This window comes from Tamandua tetradactyla, chromosome 7 (assembly GCF_023851605.1).
Source record: "Tamandua tetradactyla isolate mTamTet1 chromosome 7, mTamTet1.pri, whole genome shotgun sequence".
In the NCBI taxonomy this organism is placed as follows: Eukaryota; Metazoa; Chordata; class Mammalia; order Pilosa; family Myrmecophagidae; genus Tamandua; species Tamandua tetradactyla.
The window spans coordinates 64,807,993-64,821,573 of NC_135333.1; the positions used below are offsets into that span (position 1 = coordinate 64,807,993).

General features: G+C 37.5%; 1 protein-coding gene across 10 annotated transcripts in view; it reads right to left on the reverse strand.

The window, feature by feature from the left end:
• LOC143691340 (maestro heat-like repeat-containing protein family member 1) overlaps nucleotides 1–13,581 on the reverse strand; it is a 180,858-nt gene that overhangs the window by 43,045 nt on the left and 124,232 nt on the right. For all 10 annotated transcript variants that reach the window (XM_077169664.1, XM_077169668.1, XM_077169667.1 and 7 more), the window contains one exon: nucleotides 13,367–13,456. In XM_077169664.1, coding sequence (XP_077025779.1) covers nucleotides 13,367–13,456 — 90 coding nt within the window. The remainder of the gene's footprint in view (nucleotides 1–13,366; nucleotides 13,457–13,581) is intronic.

Genomic DNA, 13,581 nt, shown 5'->3' on the forward strand with positions numbered 1-13,581 from the left:
AGAGCTGAGACAACTAATCCTGAATATACGAACAGAAATGGAAAACCTCTTCAAAAATGAAATCGATAAATTGAGGGAGGACATGAAGAGGACATGGGCTGAACATAAAGAAGAAATAGAAAAACTGAAAAAACAAATCGCAGAACTTATGGAAGTGAAGGATAAAGTAGCAAACATAGAAAAAATAATGGATAGTTACAATGATAGATTTAAAGAGACAGAAGATAGAATTAGTGATTTGGAGGATGGAACATCTGAATTCCAAAAAGAAACAGAAACTATAGGGAAAAGAATGGAGAAATTTGAACAGGGTATCAGGGAACTCAAGGACAATATGAACCGCACAAATATACGTGTTGTGGGTGTCCCAGAAGGAGAAGAGAAGGGAAAAGGAGGAGAAAAACTAATGGAAGAAATTTTCACTGAAAATTTCCCAACTCTTATGAAAGACCTAAAATTACAGATCCAAGAAGTGCAGCGCACCCCAAAGAGATTAGACCCAAATAGGCGTTCTCCAAGACACTTACTAGTTAGAATGTCATAGGTCAAAGAGAAAGAGAAGTCCTTGAAAGCAGCAAGAGAAAAACAATCCATCACATACAAGGGAAACCCAATAAGACTTTGTGTAGATTTCTCAGCAGAAACCATGGAAGCTAGAAGACAGTGGGATGATATATTTAAAATACTAAAAGAGAAAAACTGCCAACCAAGACTCCTATATCCAGCAAAATTATCCTTCAAAAATGAGGGAGAAATTAAAACATTCTCAGACAAAAAGTCACTGAAAGAATTTGTGACCAAGAGACCAGCTCTGCAAGAAATACTAAAGGGAGCACTAGAGTCAGATACAAAAAGACAGAAGAGAGAGATATGGAAAAGAGTGTAGAAAGAAGAAAAATCAGATATGATATATATAATACAAAAGGCAGAATGTTAGAGGAAAATATTATCCAAACAGTAATAACACTAAATGTCAATGGACTGAATTCCCCAATCAAAAGACATAGATTGGCAGAATGGATTAAAAAACAGGATCCTTCGATATGCTGTCTACAGGAAACACATCTTAGACCCAAAGATAAACATAGGTTGAAAGTGAAAGGTTGGGAAAAGATATTTCATGCAAATAACAACCAGAAAAGAGCAGGAGTGGCTATACTAATATCCAACAAATTAGACTTCAAATGTAAAACAGTTAAAAGAGACAAAGAAGGACACTATATACTAATAAAAGGAACAATTAAACAAGAAGACATAACAATCATAAATATTTACGCACCGAATCAGAATGCCCCAAAATACGTGAGGAATATACTGCAAACACTGAAAAGGGAAATAGACTCATATACCATAATAGTTGGAGACTTCAATTCACCACTCTCATCAAGGGACAGAACATCTAGACAGAGGATCAACAAAGAAATAGAGAATCTGAATATTACTATAAATGAGCTAGACTTAACAGACATTTATAGGACATTACATCCCACAACAGCAGGATACACCTTTTTCTCAAGTGCTCATGGATCATTCTCAAAGATAGACCATATGCTGGGTCACAAAGCAAGTCTCAACAAATTTAAAAAGATTGAAATCTTACACAACACTTTCTCGGACCATAAAGGAATGATGTTGGAAATCAATAATAGGCAGAGTGCCAGAAAATTCACAAATACGTGGAGGCTCAACAACACACTCCTAAACAACGACTGGGTCAAAGAAGAAATTGCAAGAGAAATTAGCAAATACCTCGAGGCGAATGAAAATGAAGACACAACATATCAAAACTTATGGGACGCAGCAAAGGCAGTGCTAAGAGGGAAATTTATTGCTCTAAATGCCTATATCAGAAAAGAAGAAAAGGCAAAAATTCAGGAATTAACTATCCATTTGGAAGAACAGGAGAAAGAACAGCAAGCTAACCCCAAAGCAAGCAAAAGGAAAGAAATAACAAAGATTAGAGCAGAAATAAATGAAATTGAAAACATGAAAACAATAGAGAAAATCAATAAGGCCAGAAGTTGGTTCTATGAGAAAATCAATAAGATTGATGGGCCCTTAGCAAGATTGACAAAAAGAAGAAGAGAGAGGATGCAAATAAATAAGATCAGAAATGGAAGAGGAGACATAACTACTGACCTCACAGAAATAAAGGAGGTAATAACAGGATACTATGAACAACTTTACGCTAATAAATACAACAATTTAGAGGAAATGGACGGGTTCCTGGAAAGACATGAACAACCAACTTTGACTCAAGAAGACATAGATGACCTCAACAAACCAATCACAAGTAAAGAAATTGAATTAGTCATTCAAAAGCTTCCTAAAAAGAAAAGTCCAGGACCAGATGGCTTCACATGTGAATTCTACCAAACGTTCCAGAAAGAATTAGTACCAATTCTCTTCAAACTCTTCAAAAAAATCGAAGTGGAGGGAAAACTACCTAATTCATTCTATGAAGCCAACATCACCCTCATACCAAAACCAGGCAAAGATATTACAAAAAAAGAAAACTACAGACCAATCTCTCTAATGAATACAGATGCAAAAATCCTCAATAAAATTCTAGCAAATCGTATCCAACAACACATTAAAAGAATTATACATCATGACCAAGTAGGATTCATCCCAGGTATGCAAGGATGGTTCAACATAAGAAAATCAATTAATGTAATACACCATATCAACAAATCAAAGCAGAAAAATCACATGATCATCTCAATTGATGCAGAGAAGGCATTTGACAAGATTCAACATCCTTTCCTGTTGAAAACACTTCAAAAGATAGGAATACAAGGGAACTTCCTTACAATGATAGAGGGAATATATGAAAAACCCACAGCTAATATCATCCTCAATGGGGAAAAATTGAAAACTTTCCCCCTAAGATCAGGAACAAGACAAGGATGTCCACTATCACCACTATTATTCAACATTGTGTTGGAGGTTCTAGCCAGAGCAATTAGACAAGAAAAAGAAATACAAGGCATCAAAATTGGAAAGGAAGAAGTAAAACTATCACTGTTTGCAGACGATATGATACTATACGTCGAAAACCCGGAAAAATCCACAACAAAACTACTAGAGCTAATAAATGAGTACAGCAAAGTAGCAGGTTACAAGATCAACATTCAAAAATCTGTAGCATTTCTATACACTAGTAATGAACAAGCTGAGGGGGAAATCAAGAAACGAATCCCATTTACAATTGCAACTAAAAGAATAAAATACCTGGGAATAAATTTAACTAAAGAGACAAAAAACCTATATAAAGAAAACTACAAAAAACTGCTAAAAGAAATCACAGAAGACCTAAATAGATGGAAGGGCATACCGTGTTCATGGATTGGAAGACTAAATATAGTTAAGATGTCAATCCTACCTAAATTGATTTACAGATTCAATGCAATACCAATCAAAATCCCAACAACTTATTTTTCAGAAATAGAAAAACCAATAAGCAAATTTATCTGGAAGGGCAGGGTGCCCCGAATTGCTAAAAACATCTTGAGGAAAAAAAACGAAGCTGGAGGTCTCGCGCTGCCTGACTTTAAGGCATATTATGAAGCCACAGTGGTCAAAACAGCATGGTATTGGCATAAAGATAGATATATCGACCAATGGAATCGAATAGAGTGCTCAGATATAGACCCTCTCATCTATGGACATTTGATCTTTGATAAGGCAGTCAAGCCAACTCACCTGGGACAGAGCAGTCTCTTCAATAAATGGTGCCTAGAGAACTGGATATCCATATGCAAAAGAATGAAAGAAGACCCATCTCTCACACCCTATACAAAAGTTAACTCAAAATGGATCAAAGATCTAAACATTAGGTCTAAGACCATAAAACAGTTAGAGGAAAATGTTGGGAGATATCTTACGGATCTTACAACTGGAGGCGGTTTTATGGACCTTAAACCTAAAGCAAGAGCACTGAAGAAGGAAATAAATAAATGGGAACTCCTCAAAATTAAACACTTTTGTGCATCAAAGAACTTCATCAAGAAAGTAGAAAGACAGCCTTCACAATGGGAGACAATATTTGGAAATGATATATCAGATAAAGGTCTAGTATCCAGAATTTATAAAGAGATTGTTCATCTCAACAACAAAAAGACAGCCAACCCAATTACAAAATGGGAAAAAGACTTGAACAGACACCTCTCAGAAGAGGAAATACGGATGGCCAAGAGGCATATGAAGAGATGCTCAATGTCCCTGGCCATTAGAGAAATGCAAATCAAAACCACAATGAGATATCATCTCACACCCACCAGAATGGCCATTATCAACAAAACAGAAAATGACAAGTGCTGGAGAGGATGCGGAGAAAGAGGCACACTTATCCACTGTTGGTGGGAATGTCAAAGGGTGCAACCACTGTGGAAGGCAGTTTGGCGGTTCCTCAAAAAGCTGAATATAGAATTGCCATACGACCCAGCAATACCATTGCTAGGTATCTACTCAAAGGACTTAAGGGCAAAGACACAAACGGACATTTGCACACCAATGTTTATAGCAGCATTATTTACAATTGCAAAGAGATGGAAAGAGCCAAAATCTCCATCAACAGAAGAGTGGCTAAACAAACTGTGGTATATACATACGATGGAATATTATGCAGCTTTAAGACAAGATAAACTTATGAACCATGTAATAACATGGATGGACCTAGAGAACATTATGCTGAGTGAGTCTAGCCAAAAACTAAAGGACAAATACTGTATGGTCCCACTGATGTGAACGGACATTCGAGAATAAACTTGAAATATGTCATTGGTAACAGAGTTCAGCAGGAGTTAGAAACAGGGTAAGACAATGGGTAATTGAAGCTGAAGGGATACAGACTGTGCAACAGGACTAGATACAAAAACTCAAAAATGGACAGCACAATAATACCTAATTGTAAAGTAATCATGTTAAAACACTGAATGAAGCTGCATCTGAGCTATAGGTTTTTGTTTTGTTTTGTGTTGTTTTGTTTTGATTTTACTATTATTACTTTTATTTTTTTCTCTATATTAACATTCTATATCTTTTTCGGTTATGTTGCTAGTTCTTCTAAACCAATGCAAATGTACTAAGAAATGATGATCATGCATCTATGTGATGATGTTAAGAATTAATGATTGCATGTGTAGAATGGTATGATCTCTAAATGTTGGGTTAATTTCTTTTTTTCCGTTAATTAAAAAAAAAAAAAAGAGAAGGGATAATTGGAGCTGAAGGGATACAGACTGTACAACGGGACTGGATATAAAAACTCAGAAATGGACAGCACAATACTACCCAATTGTAATGCAATTATGTTAAAACACTGAATGAAGCTGCATGTGAGGTATAGGTTTTTTGCTTTTGTTTTTTTTGTTTTTTTTCTTTCTATTATTGTTTTAATTCTTATTCTGTTGTCTTTTTATTTCTTTTTCTAAATCGATGCAAATGTACTAAGAAATGATGAATATGCAACTATGTGATGTTATTAAGAATTACTGATTGTACATGTAGATTGGAATGATTTCTAATTGTTTTGTTAATTCTTTTTTTAATTAATAAAAAAAAAAAAAAAGAAAACCCTAGGTAAAAGAAGTGAAAGCAATCTTCAGAATAAACTAATTAAGGTAATTAAATGCCTGAACATCAGCAAAAAATAACAAACCACACTAGGAAAATTGAAGATATGGCCCAGTCAAAGGAAAAAACCAACAATTCAAATGACATACAGGAGCTGAAACAATTAATTCAGAATATATGAACAGACATGGAAAACCTCATCAAAAACCAAATCAATGAATTGAGGGAGGATATAAAGAAGGCAAGGAAGGAACAAAAAGAAGAAATAAAAATCTGAAAAAACAAATCACAGAACTCATGGGAATGAAAGGCAAGGTAGAAGAGATGAAAAAAACAGTGGAAACCTACAATGGTAGATTTCGAGAGACAGAACATAGGATTAGTGAACTGGAGGGCGGAACATCTGAAAGCCAGCAAGAAAAAGAAAATATAGGGAAAAAATGGAAAAATACGAGCAGAGACTCAGGGAATTGAATGACAATATGAAGCGCATGAATATACGTGTTGTGGGTGTCCCAGAAGGAGAAGAGAAGGGAAAAAGAGGAGAAAAACTAATGGAGGAAATTATCACTGAAAATTTCCCAACTCTTATGAAAGACCTAAAATTACAGATCCAAAAAGCACAGCGTACCCCAAAGAGAATAGATCCAAATAGATGTTCTCCAAGACACTTACTAATCAGAATGTCAGAGGTCAAAGAGAAAGAGAGAATCTTGAAAGCAGCAAGAGAAAAGCAATTCATCACATAGCCCAATAAGACTATGCGCAGATCTCTCAGCAGAAACCATGGAGGCGAGAAGACAGTGGGATGATATATTTAAATTATTAAAAGAGAAAAACTGGGCGGGCCGCGGTGGCTCAGCGGGCAAAGTGCTTGCCTGCTATGCCGGAGGACCTCGGTTCGATTCCCGGCCCCAGCCCATGTAACAAAAAACGGAAAAACAAAATACAATAAAACAAGAAAATGTTTAAAGATGTTTCCCTTTCTTCCTTCCTTCCTTCCTTCTATCCTTCCTTCCTTCTCTCTGTCTTTCCTTTAAAAAAAAAAAAAAAAAAAAAAAAAAAAAAAAAAAAAAGAGAAAAACTGCCAACCAAGAATTCTATATCCAGCAAAATTGTCCTTCAAAATGAGGGAGAAATTAAAACATTTTCAGAGAAAAAAATCACTGAGAGAATTTGTGACTGAGAGACCAGCTCTGCAAGAAATACTAAAGGGAGCACTAGAGACAGATACGAAGACAGAAGAGAGAGGTGTGGAGAAGAGTGTAGAAAGGAAGACTATGAGTAAAGGTGAAAAGAAGGAACATTAGATATGACGTATAAAATCCAGAAGGCAAAATAGTAGAAGAAATTACTACCCATGCAGTAATAACACTGAATGCTAATGGATTAAGCTCCCCAATCAAAAGACATAGTCTGGCAGAATGGATTAAAAAACAGGACCCATTTATATGCTGTCTCTACTCAAAGGACATGAGGGCAAGGACACAAATGGACATTTACACACCAATGTTTATAGCAGCATTATTTACAATTACCAAGAGATAGAAGCAGCCAAAATGTCCATCAACAGACGGTTGGCTAAACAAACTGTGGCATTTACATAAGATGGAATATTATGCAGCTGTAAGACAGAATAAAGTTATGAAGTATGTAACAACATGAATGGACCTTAAAGACATTATGCTGAGTGTGATTAGCCAGAAACAAAAGGACAAATACATATGGTCTCACTGATACGAACTGACATTAGTGAATAAATTTGGAATATTTTGTTGGTAATGGAGACTATCAGGAGATAGAAATAGGGTAAGATATTGGGTAATTGGAGCTGAAGGGATACAGATTGTGCAACAGGACTGAATATAAAAATTCGTAAATGGACAGCACAATATTACCTAACTGTAATACAATTATGTTAAAACACTGAATGAAGCTGCATATGAGAATGATAGAGGGAAGAGGGCTGGGGCATAAACGAAATCACAAAGAAAGATAGATGATAAAGACTGAGATGGAATAATCTAGGAATGCCTAGAGTGTATAATGATAGTGACTAAATACAAATTTAAAAAATTGTTTTTGCATGAGGAAGAACAAAAGAATGTCATTACTGCAGTGTGCTGAAAATAGACGTTAATTCATATTTTAAAATTTCAACTTATGTGTGAGACTAAAGTAAAAAATGTTCATTTGGTACAAATTTATACTTTGATTAGTGCACCTCCTAATATAACTTATGTAGATAGTTGGTTGAACACCTTAAGTACATGGAACTTTGTATAGGACCTGAGATTTGTTGGTTTGTCCAGGTGATGCCCTGATGAATCCCAGAGTGATTTGATCAGTGAGTGGAAAAGTATTCGCAAAGGCCCCTTTCGGGGAACGGTGAGAATGGGGAGAAATTCAACTTTCCCCAAGTTGAATTCTTGATAGCCTCACAAGCAGTGTGGGCAATCAAATCTATAGGCTGAGCCCCCAGTCTTGGGGTTTGTTCATATGAAACTTAACCCCACAGAGGATAAGTCAAGCCTCCTTAAAATTAGGCCTAAGAGTCACCCTCAAGAGAACCTCTTTTGTTGCTCAGATGTGGCCTCTCTCTCCAGCCAACACAGCAAGCAAACTCACCACCCTCCCCCTATCTACATGGGACATGACTCCCAGGTGTGTGGATCTTCCTGGCAACATGGGACAGAAATCCCAGAATGAGCTGAGACTCAGCATCAAGGGACTGAGAAAAACCCTAGAATGAGCTGAGACACAGCATCAAGGGATCAAGAAAACCTTCTCAACCAAAAGGTGGAACAGTGAAATCAGACAAAGTGTCAACGGCTGAGAGATTCCAAACAGAGTCGAGAGGTTATCCTGGAGGTTACTCTTACACATTAAGGAGATATCACCTTATTAACCAAGATGTAATGGAGAGGCTGGAGGGAACTGCCTGAAAATGTAGAGCTGTGTTCTAGTAGTCATGTTCCTTGATGATGATTGTATAATGATATAGCTTTCACAATGTGACTGTGTGATTGTGAAAACCTTGTGTCTGATGCTCCTTTTATCTACCTTGTCAACAAATCAGTAGAATATATGGAATAAAAATAAATAATAGGGGGAACAAATGCTAAAATAAATTTAGTTTGAAAAAAAAAAAAAACTTCCAAAAAAAGAAATCTCCAGGTCAATGTAGCTTCAATGGCTAATTCTACAAAACACTTACATAATAAACAATATCAATTTTACTCAATCTCTTTCATGAAATAGTAGAGTAAGGAGAATTTCCCAGCTCACTTTAAGAGACCATTACTCATCTGTTATCAGTTTCAGACAAAAGACAGAATTAAAAAAAGAGAAAACTACAAATCAATATCCCTCGTGAGCACAGACACAAAATAAAATAATAGTAAATCAAATTCAGCAATATATAAAAAGAAGAATATACCATGACTAGCTGAGGTTCCCTTGGGAGGGATAAAAAAGGGTTCATAGGGGCGGGCCGCGGTGGCTCAGCGGGCAAAGTGCTTGCCTGCTATGCCGGAGGACCTCGGTTCGATTCCCGGCCCCAGCCCATGTAACAAAAACGGAGAAACAGAATACAATAAAACAAGAAAATGTTTAAAAATGTTTCCCTTTCTTCCTTCCTTCCTTCCTTCTATCCTTCCTTCCTTCTCTCTGTCTTTCCTTTAAAAAAAAAAAAAAAAAAAAAAAAAAAAAAAAAAAAAAAAGGGTTCATAGATTCCAAGCATGTCTGAAACCCAACAGAGCAAACTCCATTAGAGTCCAAGGTCTGGAAGTCATTTATAGATCTGTTTTGTTCTCTGGGTCTGCTGGAGCAGTAGCCCCATCCTTTCCAAGTGCTGGAGCAATGACCACACTCTCCTGAAAAACCTAGGGTCTAGGCCCAAACCTCTTAGGGCACCAGGATGTGGCCACACTCTCCCTGAATATCAGGGACAGGAGACCCTCCAGTGCTGGGGTAGAAGGCCTGCCCTCTCCAAACACTGTGGTAGCAGTCCCTCTGTTATCCCAAGACTTCTGCTTCCATGGTTCTGCCTTTGGTGTCATTCTTCCTTCATTTTGTATTCTATTCTGCACAAATAGAATTCTCAAAAGCCTTGTCAGTTTTCCTTGCAATTCAAGGGAGTACAAGGGATTTCCCACAGATCCTTCCTCATAATTACTTCTCCAATCCTGACTTCCTCTGAGATGGATGACGGGATCCATGAGTTATATGCCTAATCTCCTTAACAAAGATCTTTCAGTCTTTCACACTGAGTCCTGTTCTCCTAGAACTCTCCTAGAAACCCAAGGAGGTCTCTGTTAGGGCACCCTTCTGGCCATAGGCTCAGAGCATGCTATCTGGATAGGCTGAGAATTTTCAAAAGCATCCATTGCTTAACAGTTCAGCCCTGAACTTATCTCTTTCCTTTCCCATTTTACTACATGCAGTAAAGCGAAACCAGGCTGCACCTTGCACATTTTGCTTGTTGCTTTCCATCTCCTCCTCTGGGTTTCTACTCCTGCTCGGTCATTTCCTTGTAATGAATGACTCAGTCATACTGAACTAATGCCACCCTCATTCAGTGGCCCTCACCTTAGCTAACAACACACTCAAAGATCCTTTTCACAAATGGGTTCACATCCACAAGACCAGGGTTTGGGACTTGCATATGTCTCTTGTGAGGGGGCATGATTCAGTCCCCAACAATTCCAGATAAATAGCATCTCAAAATGACAAAACTATAGAAATGGAGAACAGATTAGTGATTGTCAGAGGACAGAGATGAGAGTGCCGGCATGTGTGACTATAAAGGGGTGGTCCAAGGGGGTTCCTCTGGTGAATAGTGATGGTTACACGAATCTATACATGAAGTCACATTGCATAGAACAAAAAAGGAATGAAGTACTGATGCATGCTGCAATGTGGATGAACCTTGAAGACATTATGCTGAGTGAAAGAAGACAGACACAAAAGACCACATATTGTATGATTCCATTCATATGACATGTCCGGAATAGACAAATCTATAGTGACAGAAAGTATTTTCGTGGTTGTCTAGGGCTGGGAAGCAATTAGGTGTGACAGCTAAAGAGTAAAGGATTTCTTGGCGGGCTGATGAAAATGTTCTAAAATTGATCTGTACTGATGGTTGCACAACTCTGTGATATACTAAAAACCATTGAATTATATACTTTAAATGGGTCAATTGTATGATATATGAATTATATCTCAAAGTTGCTTAAGATTTTTTAATTTGCATAGAACACATGCACAGATGAGTAGGTATGAAAACTAATTAAGGTCCATAGTCTAAATAACAGTATTGTACTCATGCCATTTCCTTGACTTTACACTTTACCATGGTGAAATAAACATCAGCATTAAAAAGTCATGGATGATGGTGATGGTAGCACAACATTGTGAATGTAATCAACAGCACATTACAAATATGCTTAAAATGGGGAAATTTGGGGTTGTATATAGGTAAGTAGAATAAATTTTTTTAAAAAATTAGGACTCAGGCGGGCCACAGTGGCTCAGTGGCAGAGTTCTCACCTGCCATGCCAGAGACCTGGGTTTGATTCCTGGTGCCTGCCCATGCCAAAACAAAACAAAAAATTAGGACTCTACAACATGAAACAGTGGGCCCTAATGTAACTATGGACTACAATCAATAGTACAGCTAGAACAATAATGTTTCATCAGTTGTACCAAAGGAACCACAGTAATGCAAAGCATTAATAAGAGGGGGTTTAGGAGAACCCTGTATTTTCTGTATGATTTGTCTACAAAACTGCAATTTCTGTAATTATTTTTGTTTAAGGCTGCTATAATAAACTATATTACAAATGTCAAAAAATATTACCACAAACACAGTGGCTTAGAATGACACAAATTTAGTTTTTCACAATTCTGGAGTTCAGAAGTCCAAAATGCATCACACTGAGCTAAAAGGAAGGCGTCATCAGGACTGAGTTCTTTCTACAGGCCTTAAATGAGCATCTGTTCTCTTGCCTTTTGCAGCTTCTAGAGGCTGCCCGCATTCCCTGACTTGTGGCCCCGTTTCACCTTCAAAGTCAGCAATGGTCTGTCAAGTCTTTTCCATCTCACGTCACCCTGACGTTGACATTCCTGCCTTCTTGTGCATTTAAGGACCCTTATGATTATACTGGACCTATCTGGAAAATTCAGGATAATCTCCCCATCTCAAGGTCAGTTAATAAAAAGCTTAATTCCACATACAACCTTAACTGAACATAACATATTCAGGTTCCAGAGCTTAGGACATCTTTGAGGGGAATTATGTTCTCTACCACACCTGCATTCTACAGGTAAGGCAATGACAGAGCTAAGGAACCCGCCAAGTGTTAGAGCTGGGGCTCAAACTCAGAAACACCTTTCGAATTGGATGCTTAGTGGTTCTTGCAATGCTCCTTATCAGTGACTAGCAAAGGAGAGAGAGGACACAGCAAGAAAATGAGAAGGAGTCAGTGTGACCAAAAGCTGAAAAGAAACAAATAGAAAACAGGAGGAAAAACTAGAATGACTGTGGGTCTTTCTCCATGGGTTGTTCCTTGTCCCACCCTACCCAGCAGCCTCCCTTTGTGTTTTCAGCAACTCCCTGTGAATCTACAATCATTTCAAAATTAATAAGAAAACTAGCAGCCAAAAGATTGGAAACATTCCAAATGCTCATCAATAAGAGCCTGACTGAATAAGCTGTAGCACATCCACCCAAAGGATAATATGCAGCCATAAAAATATCTATAAGGAATATATCTGTGAACTGATGAGGAGAAGTGAAAAATAACGAGGTCTAAAGGACCGGATAGAATGTGCTAACTATGGTGGAAAAGGAACAGGAAATAAAAATATACCATAAATACATATTTGCTTATTTCTACAATCAGAAAAACAGAAAGGACAAATCAGAATCTAATGAAAATGATCATTTCTAAGGGGTAACTGGGAATGAGGTTAAGAAGATAGGGATGAGAGCAAGACTTCTTTCTGAGTACAATTTTATATAGCTTTAAATAAAAGGCTAAATATTAACAATAATTAATATATAATTGAATAATAGAAAGAAGAAAGGAAAGTCAAAACATTTATTGCAAACAGAAAGATAAAGCTCTAAATTATATCAAATGAATAATATAACTACACAGAAAAAATAATTATTTCAAGTAACTTTCTGACTATACTCCTGAGTGGCCTATATTCTGACAACAAAAAGAACTACAAAGAAATCTTAAACTTCATGAGATAATTGGGATTACCTCAAGATTCTCAGGAGAAGGCCAAAGCACCACAATTAGCATAAAGTAAAGAACTTCATCAAATCCATTAAAAAAAGGCAAACAGCCCACTTTTCAAATTGGTATATTATTAGAAACTGTATTTCACTGCTTGGAACCAAGTGCCTTGTAAACATTATCCGGGAGAAATGTCAGCCCCGCTTTCCAGGACAAAACTGGGCTTAGCGAAGTTAATTATCCAAGACCACACAGCTGCTGGCAGAGCCAGGCTCTGGAACCAGAAAATGAATGGAAGTCTAGAGTCATATTTTTTACCCACTATGCAGGAGAAGAGGGATGCTGAGAGGAGCGGCTACAGCAATGGGTACAGGAAGAAGGAAGAAACCCTCCTCCAAAGGGAAGACCAATGTGATTTGGATCCTGGCACTTAACACCCTACACTAAAAACTCTGCAACCAACTTTCAACATCAGATCCTCAGATCTTGCCCCCCAACTTCTATTCCCAATTTTCATGGGTTCCTTCTCACTGACCTCCAAGCAGTTCTGGACCCGAGTGGGCATCTCAATGATAAGTGCCTCCATTAGTATCCGGAGAGATTGTAGGGTCTCCTTGAGCAGTTCCTGAGGAGGGAAGAGGGACTTAAAGTATTGCCAAGATATCAGCCCCATCTCTCCTAGACTCTGCTCAGCTCTGGTTCTCCCAGGAAGCCTACCTTGCTAAATTCTGCCCTGCAAGCTCTCCCCTA